Genomic DNA, 15,206 nt, shown 5'->3' on the forward strand with positions numbered 1-15,206 from the left:
GTGGTATTTGACTCCAGATAGATTGGCAAGAATATGTAATAGAACAAATGCTGGAAATGTAATTAAACTCCAGGTACATTTTATCTCATGAGGTGTTCTTATAAACATGCTAAATCATATTGGATAAATATAATAATGGTTATGCAGAAAATGCCTAAATCGCAAATATTAATGAAACTTGAAGCCTCGTCACCATCTCAAATGAGACCAATGACCACTGTATCATCTGCAAATTTCAGAACTTTTAAGTGAGGGTTCCCCCTGAGGTACAGTTATTGGTGCAGAAAGGGAGAACAACAATGGAGAGAGCACACAATCCTAAGGGGCGCCCGTGATAATTGCTCAGGTACTAGATGCAATTTTCCCCGAGCTACACCTGATGCTTCCTATTTATGAAAAAGCTGATTATTCACTTACAAGTATGAACAGGCACAGTGAGCTGAACCTGTGTAGAGTGAAGAATTTCGGGAGTGATGGTATTATACACTGAAAAGTCCACAAAAAGGGCCCATGCGTAGGTCCCCAGGGATTCAAGATGTTGCAGGATGTAACGCAATGTCATATTGACAGCATCATCTGCCGATCTATTTGCTCAGTAGACTAACTGCAAGGAGTCTAACGGTGGATCTGTGATGACTTTCAGGTGAGCCAGCAGAGCAACTGGCGTGTAGTCATTCAGCACCTTGAAGGATTTCTTAGGAACATGAGGTTGGTAGAGTGTTTAAAGCAAGAAGGGACATTACATCTCCAGTGATTTATTAAAAACCTGTGTGAAGACAGGGATCGCTTGTTCAACATAACCTTTCAAGCAAGAGGGAGTCACTCTGTACTTTTCCAATCTTTTGTCTATGAAATAGACCTCGCTCATCTTCTGAGATCACCAGAGGTGGAAGCCCCGAGAACGGAGATAGGTGTAGGGAAATTAGCTACTGTTGTTGTATCTGGGTTGGAGTAGGTAACGGTAGAAAACAATGACCTCTCAAAGCTACAGTAGGACACATTCAGGTTGTCTGCCAGTTGATGGTTCATTTGCGGAGAACTGTTTTTCAGCTTTTCAGAGTAGCTTCTCTTTGCTACCCTAATCTCCCTTGTGAATAGTTCCTGGCCTGATTATATGAGATCCTATCTCCTTTCCTGTACGCCTCCTCTTTGGCACGAAGCTGCTTGAGCTTTGCCAAAAACCACAGCTTATTGTTGTTATATGTGCACAAGCTCTTGGTAGGCTCACACCTGTCCTTACAAAAGCTAATACATGATGTCACAATATCTGTAAATTCATCCAAGTCTGTTGAAGCAGCTTCAGAAATGCTCCAGCCTCTGCATTCGAAGCAAGCCTGTAGCTTGCTTGTCCATCTTTTCATTATTCTTACTATAGGCTTTGCAGTTTTGAATTTCTGCCTATAGCTGCACAAGGGAGAGAGCAGTAATCACCTTTTAATGTGGAGCACCAGTGATCCAATATGTTGCTTCTAACGAAACAACTAACATGCTTTATATATCTGGACAACTCATGAATGAGGTGGCTCTGTTAAAATCTGCTAAGACAATAAATAAGGAGTTTTTATATTTCTGTTCAGTACAAAGTATCTGGTCAGCTAGAGTCTATAGTATGCTGCTTGTGCAAACCTGGATTGGTATATAAACCCCAACCAGGATAAATGAGGAAAACTGTTGCAGAGCATACAAAAATTTACAACTGATGATAAGTGTTAATAATTATTAGTAATCTGGCTAATATCAACTTAGAACAGCAGTATAAAACACAACAATTATACATATATGCACATAGATAAATACACACATGTAGAACGCATATATTTTCTAAGAAAACAAGATTATCCAAAAGGGATTTAAGAATTACTAATTTCCCTTACAGACCCATGTCAATCCCGAGGAGAGTACACTTCAATAGCTGGCATGGCATGTACATCCTAAAGCCATTGGTTAATGCTGAGCCGTAGCCATTTCTGGTTATGCATACTCAGGCAGATTCAATTGCTCTTGATTAATCTTCTTTGCCTGATTTTGCATGCTTCCACATAAAACCTGGAAATCTTGTGAGTTACTTCACAGTTGATGTCAGAAAGTAGAAACTGCTTACACTGCTCATTATTGTATCCTGTTTTGCTAGTCAGAAATGGAGTAATTAGAGCAGCGGTGTCAAACTTGCAATGTCACGTGACGTCGCGACATATTGTGACTTTTTTGCCATTGCCGGCAATGGGGTGGACATGGTTTCGCTATGATGCATCCAGCCCACGGGCCGGCAGTTTGACATCCCTGAATTAGAGCATTTCCAGGTTCTGTATCAAACTTGCAATGCAGAAGGGTATTATTGATTGCCTCTACCTCTCCTGAATCACAAGGACATACATGTAATAAGTATGGGATATTTTTGAATCTTCCAGTCAGAAGTGCTGAAGGGAAAGCATTATGTTGGACTAAGATAAAAGATAGGATAGGACAGGACAGGCTAGGGCAGGGCAGGGCAAGACAGGACAGGACAGGACAGGACATAAGATAAAAGCCCTTCTCTGATTTGGGATGTTAAGCTGTGTATAATAGGTAGCTGGTACCTGTGTATGTCCTGCTGTCTGCCATGGGAAGCTGAGTGTTATTACCCATTTGGTAGTCTATTTTAAACATACATTACTTAAGTGTAACTTTGCTTGCTCATCACCAAAAGATAAATTTGGGGAGAAAGAGTTTCTTGTAAATTGTTTTCACCCATTTTGAAATTTGTCTTCTCATGTCAGTAGAGCTATAGGAATCTATAGGAATAGTAATTGAGCCAAGAGCTTGACCTCAAACAGCTTAGTTGCTACAGGTACTGTATATAGTGACCTCCTGTGGAATAAAGAAATGTTAAGATACTTAATTTAGATGTGGGGATAAAAGGGAACTCATCAAATTTGTTCTACAACACTCTAGGGGAATGGCCAATATTTTAGAACAGAATTCCCCAAACTCTGAAATGAAATGAACCTTTATTGTCAAAGTACAACTATGTGTACATTGAGATTAGCTGAGCCTCCCTTTGTGCTCCCACCCCCAACAAAAAAAACACACACACACAAAACGGCCTGTTGGGAACCTGGCTGCACAAGCAGTGGGCGAACAATTAAAGCTTTATTTGGCATGCACGGGATCTTTCCAGTCTGTGGAAAAATTGTTTTCCACAAAACTGGTCCCTGGTTCCAGAAAGATTGGAGACTGCTGCTTTAAAAGATAGGCTCAAGAGCCAAAAGGATCTTGACAGACCTAAACACTGGGCTCTATCCAACAAATTGCAGTGTATTGCTGGCAAAAGTAAGGTTTTACATTTAGACAAGAAAAAACAAATGCACTAGTACAGAATCAGTGATATTTGGCTCAATAACAGTAACCTTGAGACAGATCTAGGAGTCCTAGTGGGCAATTACTTAACTATGAGCCAGCAGTGTTATGCAGCTGCCAAAAAAGCCAATGCAGTCATAGGATAGGATAGGATTGTCACTTTGAATATACACCAATCGGGGTACATCAAAATGAAATTTTGTTGCATACAGCTCTCAGAGGGTCACCACCTCCAATATACAGTCCTTGTTCGTGGCCAGCTCAAGTTTCAGAACGTCCATTTTAGTCTCTAGGGAGCGAACAATGACAAACAGGACAGATGGAAACGGAGCTCAGTGTGGATTAGCTTGTATTCCTGCATGACAACCCCACCTCCTTTCCTTTTTCTGATCCTGTCTCTTCCACTTTTACCTTAAAGGTGCCTTGCTCCTTTTTGCCCCTGGAGCACACTGCTGCTGCCTCCAGTTCTTCCAAAAGCCTCTCTCCCTTCTTCTGGGCCTGCCTTCGCTTCATAAGCCCTGGGACCTCTCCTCCTCTGCCTCCATCGGAAACAGCCCTGATTTTCAATAGAATCTGTTGCTGTGCCAGCAGTCAGATCATGCTGCTGGCAGAACAATTTCAAACAGCGCAAATGACTTAACGGTTTCACCAACAGTTCCGAAACAGCTAAAAACTTGCCTTACCAGCAAAGAATGTTGGTCGTATATTAGCTTAGTCCCACTACGTTGCTCAAAACATCAAAACCTTCCTAATCATGTGGCCTTCATCCCTTATATCCCTCCCAAACCTTTTCATCTTCAAGAGCCAATGCAGCCACAGCCAATCCAGGCGCCGCCATCTTAACTCATCAACTCTGCATCTAGTTTTGGTCACCATGATACAGAAACCATGTTGAAACTCCAGAAAGAGTGCAACAAAGATGATTAGTGAACAGGAGGCTAAAACATATGAAGGGTTGCAGGAACTGGGCAGGTCTAGTCTAATGAAGAGAAGGACTAGGGATGATGTAACAGGAGGCTTCCAATACAACATGAGGGGCTGTCACAGAGAAGATGAGGTCAACCTATTCTCCAAAGCAGCTATGGCAGAGTAAGCTATCAAAGAGTTATCCAGCTTAAAAAATTTCCTGACAGAACAATTAACCAGTGGGACAACTTGCTTCCTGAAGTTGTGGATGCTCCATCACTGTAGGTTTTCAAGAAGAGATTGGACAGGCATTTTGTCTGTTGTGGTATAAAGTTTCCTGCTTGAGCATCACTTGGATTGTAAGACCTCCTTGGTCCCTTCCAGGTACGTTACTCTTGGGTAAGAAGGCTGAATTATATTTCTTGTCTGTTCCTTGGTCCTCTCTATGAAGGGATGAAGCTTTCTATAGAATCGTTCTTAAAAATGGAAGGGTGCACATGGGTCAATGCTGTCAAAAGCGATTGGATGAAGAAGGATTATTGATCAGGCAGGAAACAACAGCCTCCCAGAAAGGGCACCGTTTCTCCCAGTTGCATCGGAACCTTCCGTGTGCACAGAATCCCTCCAGAGAACACACCACCATGCGCTTCGGTCACTGGAGGGCGAATGCCAGAGGTGATTTATCATAGATAGAAGGGGAAGGAAGTGACATCACTGAGTTTTGTCTCTCTAGGACGCAGCATTCTGTGTCTTTCTCACCCTTTGAGCTTCGCAGGAGGTTTAAATGATTCGAAGGGAAGAGAACCAGAGGTGGGCGGGTAAGTGGCGTTTAGGGTGGGGATGTCTTCGCGTTCAGGTGGGGGCTGGGGCAGAGGCTGCTCGCGCTAGAGAAGGAAGGTCCCCATGTAGGTTCAATTTTCTGAGTCCTGGGAGTGGGAGAGCCCGGATCCCATGTTCCCCTGCCGCCCCTTTCCATGCAGGCGATAGACAGAGGGAAACAGAACCAGCCACGTTGCGCCAGGAACAAATCCCCAGAGAGGAGGAAGCGTCCTGGGGGGGATCCTTCCCCCCCATATCCTGGAGAAAGCTCCCAGGTCGGAGATGGGGAAACCTTGGATGGCAAATCTCAAGCAGGAAATAAGAAGATAGCTGCAAGGGAGGAACTGCAGAAGGTTGTGCCTGATTCTCCTTATGTGCTGGATGACGCTAAAAGGGGGCTGGATCCTCAGCAGTTCAATTTGTCTTAGGGCGGTTAAGTGAACCAGGACATCGCCAACCCCTGTGTTTCATGGGAACTCAGCCCTTGCAGTTGCGTAGCCTGTTTGGTTTTACGGTATGTTTTGGCTGCATGTAATTGTGTGATTTGGCTCTTAAAAAAGAAACCCTGAAGAAAGGGAAATAGAACTTCCAAAAGAGGTCATTTCAGGCATTTCTTCTTTAAAAAACTGAACTTGTCATAGTTTGGTCTGTTAAGAGTTTGTAAAGTTCTGTAAAACCTGATCTAGGTTTTTATAAAGCAAGCCCTACTTTGTGAGGAAAAAATGAAATTGGAAATGATCCAAAACACATTTATTCAATGTTCCAAGTAGTTGATGGAAGTCAGTCCCAAAGTTTGTACTAAACAAACATTCATGCACAGAGACTACCTGCTCAGTGCCACTGTAATCCTGTACTAGGTCAGAAAAATACTTTATATTGGAATGGGTGTTCTCCAGCAGCTAAATCCTTTCTAATATAATCTATTATACAGAAATTGGAAGCCATATGTGCTCTCTCTCTTGGAGGCAAAAAATGGAGAAAGACGGCTGAAACTCTTGCCTGATCTGTAACTACAGGAATGGTACCAAGACTGGAAAGGTGTTTGGAAATCCATAAGGTTCCCTGGATCCATTTGAAGTTGCAGGACAGGAAGAATGAAAAGTCAGTCTTTAGCAAGTGTGGGAAGTAGAGAAGACTCTTCTGTTGTTCAGTCTGATAGCCATGGGGAGATCTGGGCAAGAACTGGACAGAAGATCCTGGAAGAGAAAACCATACTTTCAGAGGTTCAGCCCTGGAACTTCAGGAAATTCCAACACCAGGAGGATGGCAGTCCCCGTAGACTTTGCAGCCGCCTCCATTCCTTTTGTAATAGATGGTTGAGATCAGAAAAGCACACAAAAGCGCAGATGCTGGACCTGGTTGTTCTGGAGCACTTCCTGGCGCTTCTGCCCCTGCAGATGGAGAGCTGGGTGCGGGAGTGTGGAGCAGAGACCAGCTCCCAGGCGGTGGCCCTGGTGGAAGGCTTCCTACTGAGCCAGATGATGGAGCAGAAGGAGAGGACTGATTGGCAGGTGAGAGACTTTCATTTGGAAGCTCAGAATTGATTAAATCTAATAAACACAGTGCGTTTGAATTCTTAACCCTTGTTTACAAGGGTTCTGTGGCATTCATTTTATGTGGAGATACTCTGATAATTCTTGTAGGACATTGTTCTAGTTCCTTTCCTACTTTCCATCCTAACTGATGGTGTTCTGGGATTCCAAAGTGGTGTTCTTGGAAGAATCCACTTCTTGAGAAGTATTGTCCATTCATTCTTCTTTTTTTTCCCCTGCCTGCTATTTCAAGTCCTTCATGGTGAAGATCAGGGATCCTGAGAGACTGAGGGATCCATCAAGTTCATCTCCGGAAATATTTTTCAGGATGTTCTCTCAGAATGATCCAAATCAAGACACGACCAGAGGTAATACAAGGCTCTACCATTCTCCAGAGTGATCTCATCTATCTCATCTTCTGTATGTCTTCTCTTCTATAGAATATCACCCCCTACATTATTAATTATGCAGTTTAAAATTCTCCCTCACAGGGAGGAATAGAAGGAAGTTGGCCCTCCCTGATGTTGAAGCTGAAACAATGGTTGAAGCTCCAATTCAAGTAAGAAGTGGAAACTTATTTACTAGATTTATATTCTGTTTCCTTCAGAAAGTCAAGCTGGTGTACATAGTACAATCTCCTTTCACCTTTCCCTCTTGTTAAGGTTGGCTTATTTTTGTATTCCTGAGCAAAATGATGTTGTTATTAGGACATTTTATTTTAAGACCAGTATTTTAAAGCTAGTTGTTGCCAATTATTATTATAATAATTGTAACTATGTTAATTGTTGTTGTTGTTAGTTGCGAAGTCGTGTCCGACCCATCGCGACCCTATGGACAATGTTCCTCCAGGCCTTCCTGTCCTCTACCATCTTCTGGAGTCCATCTAAGCTCACGCCTACTGCTTCAGTGACTCCATCCAGCCACCTCATTCTCTGTCGTCCCCTTCTTCTATTGCCCTCAATCTTTCCCAGCATTAGGCTCTTCTCCAGTGAGTCCTTCCTTCTCATTAGATGGCCAAAGTATTTGAGTTTTAGCTTCAGGATCTGGCCTTCTAAAGAGCAGTCAGGGTTGATCTCCTCTAGGACTGACCGGTTTGATCGCCTTGCAGTCCAAGGAACTCGCAGGAGTCTTCTCCAGCACCATAGTTCAAAGGCTTCAATTCTTTGGCGCTCAGCCTTTCTTATGGTCCAGCTTTCACTGCCATACATTGCAACTGGGAAGACCATAGCCTTGACTATACACACTTTTGTTGGTAGGATGATGTCTCTGCTTTTTAGTGTGCTGTCTAGATTTGCCATGGCTTTCCTCCCGAGGAGCAAGCGTCTTTTAATTTCTTGGCTACAGTCCCCATCTGCAGTGATCTTGGAGCCCAGGAAAATAAAATCTGTCACTACCTCCATTTCTTCCCCATCTATTTGCCAGGAATTGAGAGGGCCAGATGCCATGATCTTGGTTTTCTTAATGTTTAGTTTCAACCCAAGTTTTGCACTCTCCTTCTTCACCCGCAACAAGAGGCTCTTTAGTTCTTCTTCACTTTCTGCCATTAGAGTGGTATCATCTGCATATCTTAGGTTGTTGATGTTTCTTCCGGCAATCTTAATTCCAACTTTTGATTCATCTAGCCCTGCCTTTCTCATGATGTGCTCTGCATATAAGTTAAATAGGCAAGGCGACAGTATACAGCCTTGCCGGACTCCTTTCCCAATTTTGAACCAATCAGTGGTTCCGTGTCCAGTTCTCACTGTTGCTTCTTGGCCCGCATATAGATTTCTCAAGAGACAAATAAGATGGTCTGGTATGCCCATCTCTTTAAGGACTTGCCAGAGTTTGTTATGATCCACACAATCAAAGGCTTTAGCATAGTCAATGAAGCAGAAGTAGATGTTTTTCTGGAACTCTCTAGCTTTCTCCATGATCCAGCGTATGTTGGCAATTTGATCTCTGGTTCCTCTGCCTCTTCGAAATCCTGCCTGTACTTCTGGTAGTTCTCGATCCACATACTGCTGGAGTCTAGCTTGTAGGATTTTAAGCATAACTTTACTAGCATGAGAAATGAGTGCAATGGTGCGATAGTTTGAACATTCTTTGGCACTGCCTTTCTTTGGAATTGGAATGTAAACTGATCTTTTCCAATCCTGTGGCCACTGTTGAGTTTTCCAAATTTGCTGGCAAATTGAGTGTAGCACTTCTACTGCATCTTTTAAGATTTTGAATAGCTCAGCTGGGATACTGTCACCTCCACTAGCTTTGTTGTTGCTCAGCTTTTCTAAGGCCCACTTCACTTCACATTCTAGGATGTCTGGCTCGAGGTCAGTGACCACCTCATTGTGATTATCAGGGACGTTAAGCTCATTCTTGTATAGTTCTTCTGTGTAATTTTGCCACCTCTTTTTAATCTCTTCTGCCTCTGTTAGGTCCCTGCCATTTTGGTCCTTTATCATGCCCATTTTTGCATGAAACGTTCCCTTCATCTCTCCAATTTTCTTGAAAAGATCTCTGGTCCTCCCTATTCTATTGTTTTCTTCTATTTCTTTGCATTGTTCATTTAAGAAGGCATTCTTATCTCTTCTAGCTATTCTTTGGAATTCTGCACTTAATTGGGCATATCTTTCTTTTTCTCCCTTGCCTTTCGCTTCCCTCCTTTCCTCAGCTATTTGCAAAGCTTCCTCAGACAGCCATTTTGCTTTCTTGCATTTCTTTTTCTTTGGGATGGTTTTGGTTGCTACCTGTTGTACAATGTTGCGAACCTCTGTCCATAGTTCTTCAGGCACTCTGTCTATCAGATCTAATTCCTTAAATCTATTTGTCACCTCTACTGTATATTCAACAGGGATATGATTTAATTCATACCTGACTGGCCTAGCGCTTTTCCCTACTTTCTTTAATTTAAGCCTAAATTTTGCAACAAGAAGCTCATGGTCTGAGCCACAGTCAGCTCCTGGTCTTGTTTTTACTGACTGTATAGAGCTTCTCCATCTTTGGCTGCAGAGCATATAGTCAATCTGATTTCTGTGTTGACCGTCTGGTGATGTCCATGTGTAAAGCCGTCTCTTGGGTTGTTGGAAAAGAGTGTTTGCTATGACCATCGTATTCTCTTGACAGAATTCTATCAGCCTGTGCCCTGCTTCATTTTGTACTCCAAGGCCAAACTTCCCTGTTATTCCAGTTATCTTTTGGCTTCCTACTTTAGCATTCCAATCCCCCATGATGATAAGGACATCATTTCTGGGTGTTAGTTCTATAAGGTGCTGTAGGGCTTCATAGAACCGGTCAATTTCATCCTCTTCAGCACCGGTGGCTGGGGCATAGACTTGGACTACTGTGATATTGAATGGTTTGCCTTGGATTCGAACTGAGATCATTCTGTCATTTTGAGGATTGTATCCCAGTATTGCTTTTCCTATTTTTTTATTGAGTATGAAGGCTACTCCATTTCTTCTGAGGGATTCTTGCCCGCAGTAGTATACCTGATGGTCATCTGAATTAAATTCACCCATTCCTGTCCATTTTAGTTCGCTGATACCTAAGATGTCAATGTTTAGTCTTGTCATCTCTTGTTTGACCACGTCCAGCTTTCCTTGATTCATGGATCTTACATTCCAGGTTCCTATGGAGAAAAAATCTTTACAGCATCGGACTTTCCTTTCACCACCAGACATATCCACAGCTGAGCGTCCTTTCGGCTTTGGCCCAGTCGCTTCATTCTTTCTGGCGCTACTAGTACTAGCCCTCTGCTCTTCCCCAGTAGCATATTGGACGCCTTCCGACCTGAGGGGCTCATCTTCCAGCGTCATATCGTTTTGCCTTTTGGTACTGTCCATAGGGTTTTCATGGCAAGGATACTGGAGTGGGTTGCCATTTCCTTCTCCAGTGGATCACGTTTTGTCAGAACTCTCTGCTATGACCTGTCCGTCTTGGGTGGCCCTGCACGGCATAGCTCATAGCTTCATTGAATTACGCAAGCCCCTTCGCCACGACAAGGCAGTAATCCATGAAGGGGAACTATGTTAATTACACTACCCAATTTTCAAATAATTCTTCATGATGCCTATTCTTGTTGTAATTCTTTGACTTGCAATTGTGCAAGGATGCTTAAAATAACTAAATATACACACTAGCAAATCACCTTTAAAAAAAAAAGCTTTGTTTACAATCTGCGATAAGGAAAGAAAATGGACACATTAAAAGATTAGACTATTAAACTCCAATGCAACAATAGAAAATTCTTGAAGTAAAAATCATTCTGAAAGCACACATAAGGCATATTTGGTTCGCAAAGTAAATTTAATAGCTTGATTTGTGCCTGAATTTGGAGGCCAAAGAATCCAGTTTTGCAAAAGCTAAGAAATGGAATGGGACAACTTGCCACGATCAACTCACCATGTCCAACTTGAGATAGGACATCTTGCTGCGCGTCAATTGAGCAATTCAATTTAATTATTTAAAATTATAAAAAATATATTAATTTTTGGCATTCAGATTTTATTTTTTCCCTTCCTTTGGCATCCTTTTAATGATTCTATTCCACTATTTTTTCAATATTAGTATAAATCTTGTCCTGCCACAATTTGTCCTGTGGCGAGTTGGCCATGGCAAATTGACCATAGCGAGTTGGCCATGGCACGTTGGCTGTGGTGAATTTTTATAGACCCCTAAGAAATGTTCTTCTAAGGAAATTTCTTCTGCTTTGTTATTTTCTATTCAGTCGATGTCTCAAGACAACAAGCAGCTTCCTTACAATCTGAGGACCAGAAACAAATTCCTGGCAGGATTGGTCCTTGAGATACCATGAGCCATTTCCTAAAATGCTGCAAAGAATCCCACTGTAAGGATCTGCCTTAACTAGGTCTCCCAAGAAACTAGAATTCTTGAAGCAGTCTTTGTCACAAAAGGAACTTTTATTGGGAGTTACTGATAGCAAGGAAGCAAAGCAAGGTCTGAGGAAATAGTCCATAAAAGCAGTATATCAAAAGTAGTATTCGTTACACCTCCCCCCATAGTTCCACTGTCCGTTTGAATCTTGGCCAATCCACAGGTGGTATATTTTTTGGTAACGCTGCTTTGTCACCCTTGTCAAGGTTTCTCTGTTTCATTTGCCTCCAGCTCCAAGCACAATCCACCTTCTAGATAAGGGTGTTGGCATTTGAGCGCATTCCTTCCCCTGGAGGAAGGGCAGTGTGGCACAGGCAAAGCAAAGCATATTGTATATCCTCTTATCAGAATCCCCCCTCCCAACAGAATGGCTTTTTTTATTATTGTATTAATTGTTTTAACTTGGGCAATTATTTAATCTCTTTTTAATGTTTGTACTTTGTATTTGACTTTTGCCCTGTGAACCGCCCTGAGTCCTCAGGGAGAAGGGCGGTATATAAATATTATTATTAAAATTAAAAATTAAATTAAAAAGGGTCATAAAAGCATATAACAGTAATACATTTCTTTGGGGATCTGACACCGCCTCTCCCCCCCCCCCAAATGCAGGAACTATTGGCGTCACTGATACCATAGGTGCAGTTTTGGAACCCCAGATACCAATTGATTCCAGACATCTTTGATGGTGCTGGTGGGTGGGTGGATGGATGGATGGATGGTAGTCCAATTGACTCAGAAGGAAACTGGTGTAACATTAACTGAATGACACTGAAAGTCCTGCAGAATCAATCAAATTGATAATACCTGCTCAAAGTATTGCTTCAGTCAAAAGCTTTTTGCTCTATTTTTTTTCATATAAACCCTGGAATCCTAGCAAGTAGAGCCATTTACACAGGCTTGCTTGCTTGTGGAATTTATAAACAATAGGACCATTTTTACAATTCCTGTTGGGCCTTTTGTGTACTTTTTTTCCCCTGTCAGGAGGGCCTTGTCTCCTTCGAGGAGGTGGCTGTGTATTTCTCTGAGGAGGAATGGTCTGTGCTGGATCCTCACCAAAAAGCATTGCATTGGGAAGTCATGCTGGAAAATTACAGGAACGTTACCTCTCTTGGTAAGGGTTTCCTATTCTCCAATCAGGAAGACATTTTGTAATTGGATACCATGTCATCTCTTGAGAGGAAGCAGGTAGAAATTTGAAGTTCTACTGCTCCGAGGGAGGAAATAGATCAGTGGCGTTCTGCTTAGATGCATCCTTTGCCATTTCACATCTGGTGATTTTTATATTGCATTTAAACGTGTCAGTGACAAAGTAATTCCTTGGCTTGATGTAATGCTAAACTCCATCACAAATTTCAGCTTTTTTGGCTCAAATAATTCCGTATCAGTCCTATGAAGCCTTGTCGTTCAGGAATGTGGGTTAACTACTTCTGTTTGATTTCTATCCTGAGCCTTGGAATTAGGAGTGAAATGGTACTGTTTATCCATTGCAAACATACAGCTTAAGGGTAAATGAAGAACACTAATTTCTTTTCTCTTCAACTATGTGATTTTTGACAAAAAACAAAATGCAAATGGAATATAGTTTGTGTAACAAAAAAAAGATGAGTTTCAGTTCTCACAGGTCTCTGTTGGAATTGGCACCCCTTCCAATAAATGCTAGGTTTTCTCCTAATAAGTCCCTGGATTCAGAACTGACTCTTATTGAGATTTCAATATGTATGGATAATTATGAACAAAAAGCATATTTGGCCATTTTAAATCTTTTATGCTTCCTGAATATCATTTATGCCATGCCATTGTAAGCAATGAAACAAGCTATACCTTAGAATTTGAAAAGTTTCAGAAGGCAATTATTATGACTTCCAACTGATTGATCTTTTTCTTTAACCTTGTTATCTATTTCTCTTTCCCCTTGAAGGTGATAATGTGCAGGACCATAAAGACTCAAGCAAATTACTACAAGACATTCCAAGACATGGAGACGCCATGGAGAAACCTGCAATTCAAATGGATTTCCAAAGGCAGGAGAGAAACCCATCAAATAATTGGAATAAAGAAAGCTGTTCTTGCATTGATGCTCACATGCAGGAGTTTCTTGACCAACGAGGAAAAATACAAAAAAAATATATCGCGGAAAGTGTAAAACTATCCAAAGACACATTAGACATAAATGAACACTATCCAACCAAAGCCAAACGACAAGATTATATATGCAGAGACAATGGAAAAAGTTACAATTGGACGTTCCCATTTCCTCAGGAAAATGGGTGTCTTACATCTCGTAAAAATCTTCACATCAGAGAGAATCCAGATAAATGCATGGAGCATGGAGTGAATTTCTGTGAAAAGAAGACTTTTACTGTTCAGATAAGGAACCACACAGAGGAGAAGCCGTATAAATGCATGGAGTGTGGAACGGGATTCCATAAAATTTCATCCCTTGTGAGACATAAGAGAATTCACACAGGTGATGCTCCCTATAAATGCATAGAGTGTGGAAAGAGCTTCGACAAAGAGAGTAAACTTACATCCCATAAAACAATGCACACGGGGGAGAAGCCATTTAAATGCATGGAGTGTGGAAAAGGCTTCAGAGTACTCAGTAACCTTACTTCCCATAAAAGAATCCACACAGGGGAGAAGCCATTTAAATGCATGGAATGTGGAAAGACTTTTACTTATAGGAAACAACTTAGTTCCCATCACTTTACCCACACAGGGGAGAAACCATACAAATGCATGGAGTGTGGAAAGGGCTTCAGCCAACACAGTAAACTTACTACTCATAAAAGGATACACACAGGGGAGAAACCATACAAGTGCATGGAGTGTGGAAAGAGCTTCCGCCACCATAGTGGTCTAACTTGCCATAAAAGGATCCACACAGGGGAGAAACCATTTAAATGCATGGAATGTGGAAAGGGCTTCAGTGCAAACTGCAATCTTACTTCCCATAAATGGATCCACACAGGAGAGAAGCCATTTAAATGCACAGAGTGTGGAAAGACTTTTAGTCAGAGCAGCGCCCTTACTCTCCATAAAAGGATCCACACAGGGGAGAAGCCATTTAAATGCATGGAATGTGGAAAGTCTTTTAGTCAGAGCCATCACCTTACTCGCCATAAAACGATCCACACAAGGGAAAAGCCAATATAAATGCATGGACTTTGGAGAGAGCTTTAAGAGGAGCAATGACCTCACTTCCCATACAGAGATATACTTGGGTGAGAATGTATGTTAATTCTAGAAAGTTTATTAAATTTATAAAGTTTTCTGTTGGACTGAGCTTGCAAAGGTTCTTTTTTTTTTAGTTTGACCCTCCCAATTGGCAGACTGAGGGAAATGAGTTTACTAATAAAAATGAAAACAATGGGCTGGTGCCATTATGAACTAGGATTTTTGAAGGTATCTATATTTCGGTACAATTTATTTTCTTTCAAAATTGAGATTCCTACACCACAATTGTTTTTTCTTCCTACCTAATCACATTCAAAGTGTTTAAACTTTCTTTCTGTTTCCTAATTTTACAATTCTTTCCCCTTCCTTTCTTATCCTTAATACCCACTTAGTTTATTGTTCTCTGTCCTCAGAAGTGTTGGAAATGGTTCAGCAGAGAGATATTAGGCTGTGAAAAAATTCTATAAAGAGAATTCAAGTTCCATCTAAGTTTAGAGTGAGGTGGAATGTCATATTGAAGTGTCCCATTGAGTAACTGTGATATTGCATTAAAAGTGACAAATA

General features: G+C 41.6%; 1 protein-coding gene across 1 annotated transcript; it reads left to right on the plus strand.

Annotated features, from left to right (window-relative positions):
• The first annotated feature begins 5,038 nt into the window (after positions 1-5,038).
• Positions 5,039-14,746, plus strand: LOC308663548 (uncharacterized protein). The gene is made up of 6 exons (XM_081320052.1): positions 5,039-5,060; positions 6,459-6,572; positions 6,847-6,961; positions 7,085-7,152; positions 12,447-12,576; positions 13,384-14,746. The coding sequence occupies exons 2-6, from the start codon at positions 6,459-6,461 to the stop codon at positions 14,619-14,621; spliced, it is 1,665 nt and encodes a 554-aa protein (XP_081176178.1). The 5' UTR covers positions 5,039-5,060; the 3' UTR covers positions 14,622-14,746.
• The last annotated feature ends 460 nt before the right edge of the window (positions 14,747-15,206 follow it).

The sequence above is a fragment of the Vipera berus genome (assembly GCF_964194415.1).
Source record: "Vipera berus genome assembly, chromosome: 2".
NCBI classification, from domain to species: domain Eukaryota; kingdom Metazoa; phylum Chordata; class Lepidosauria; order Squamata; family Viperidae; genus Vipera; species Vipera berus.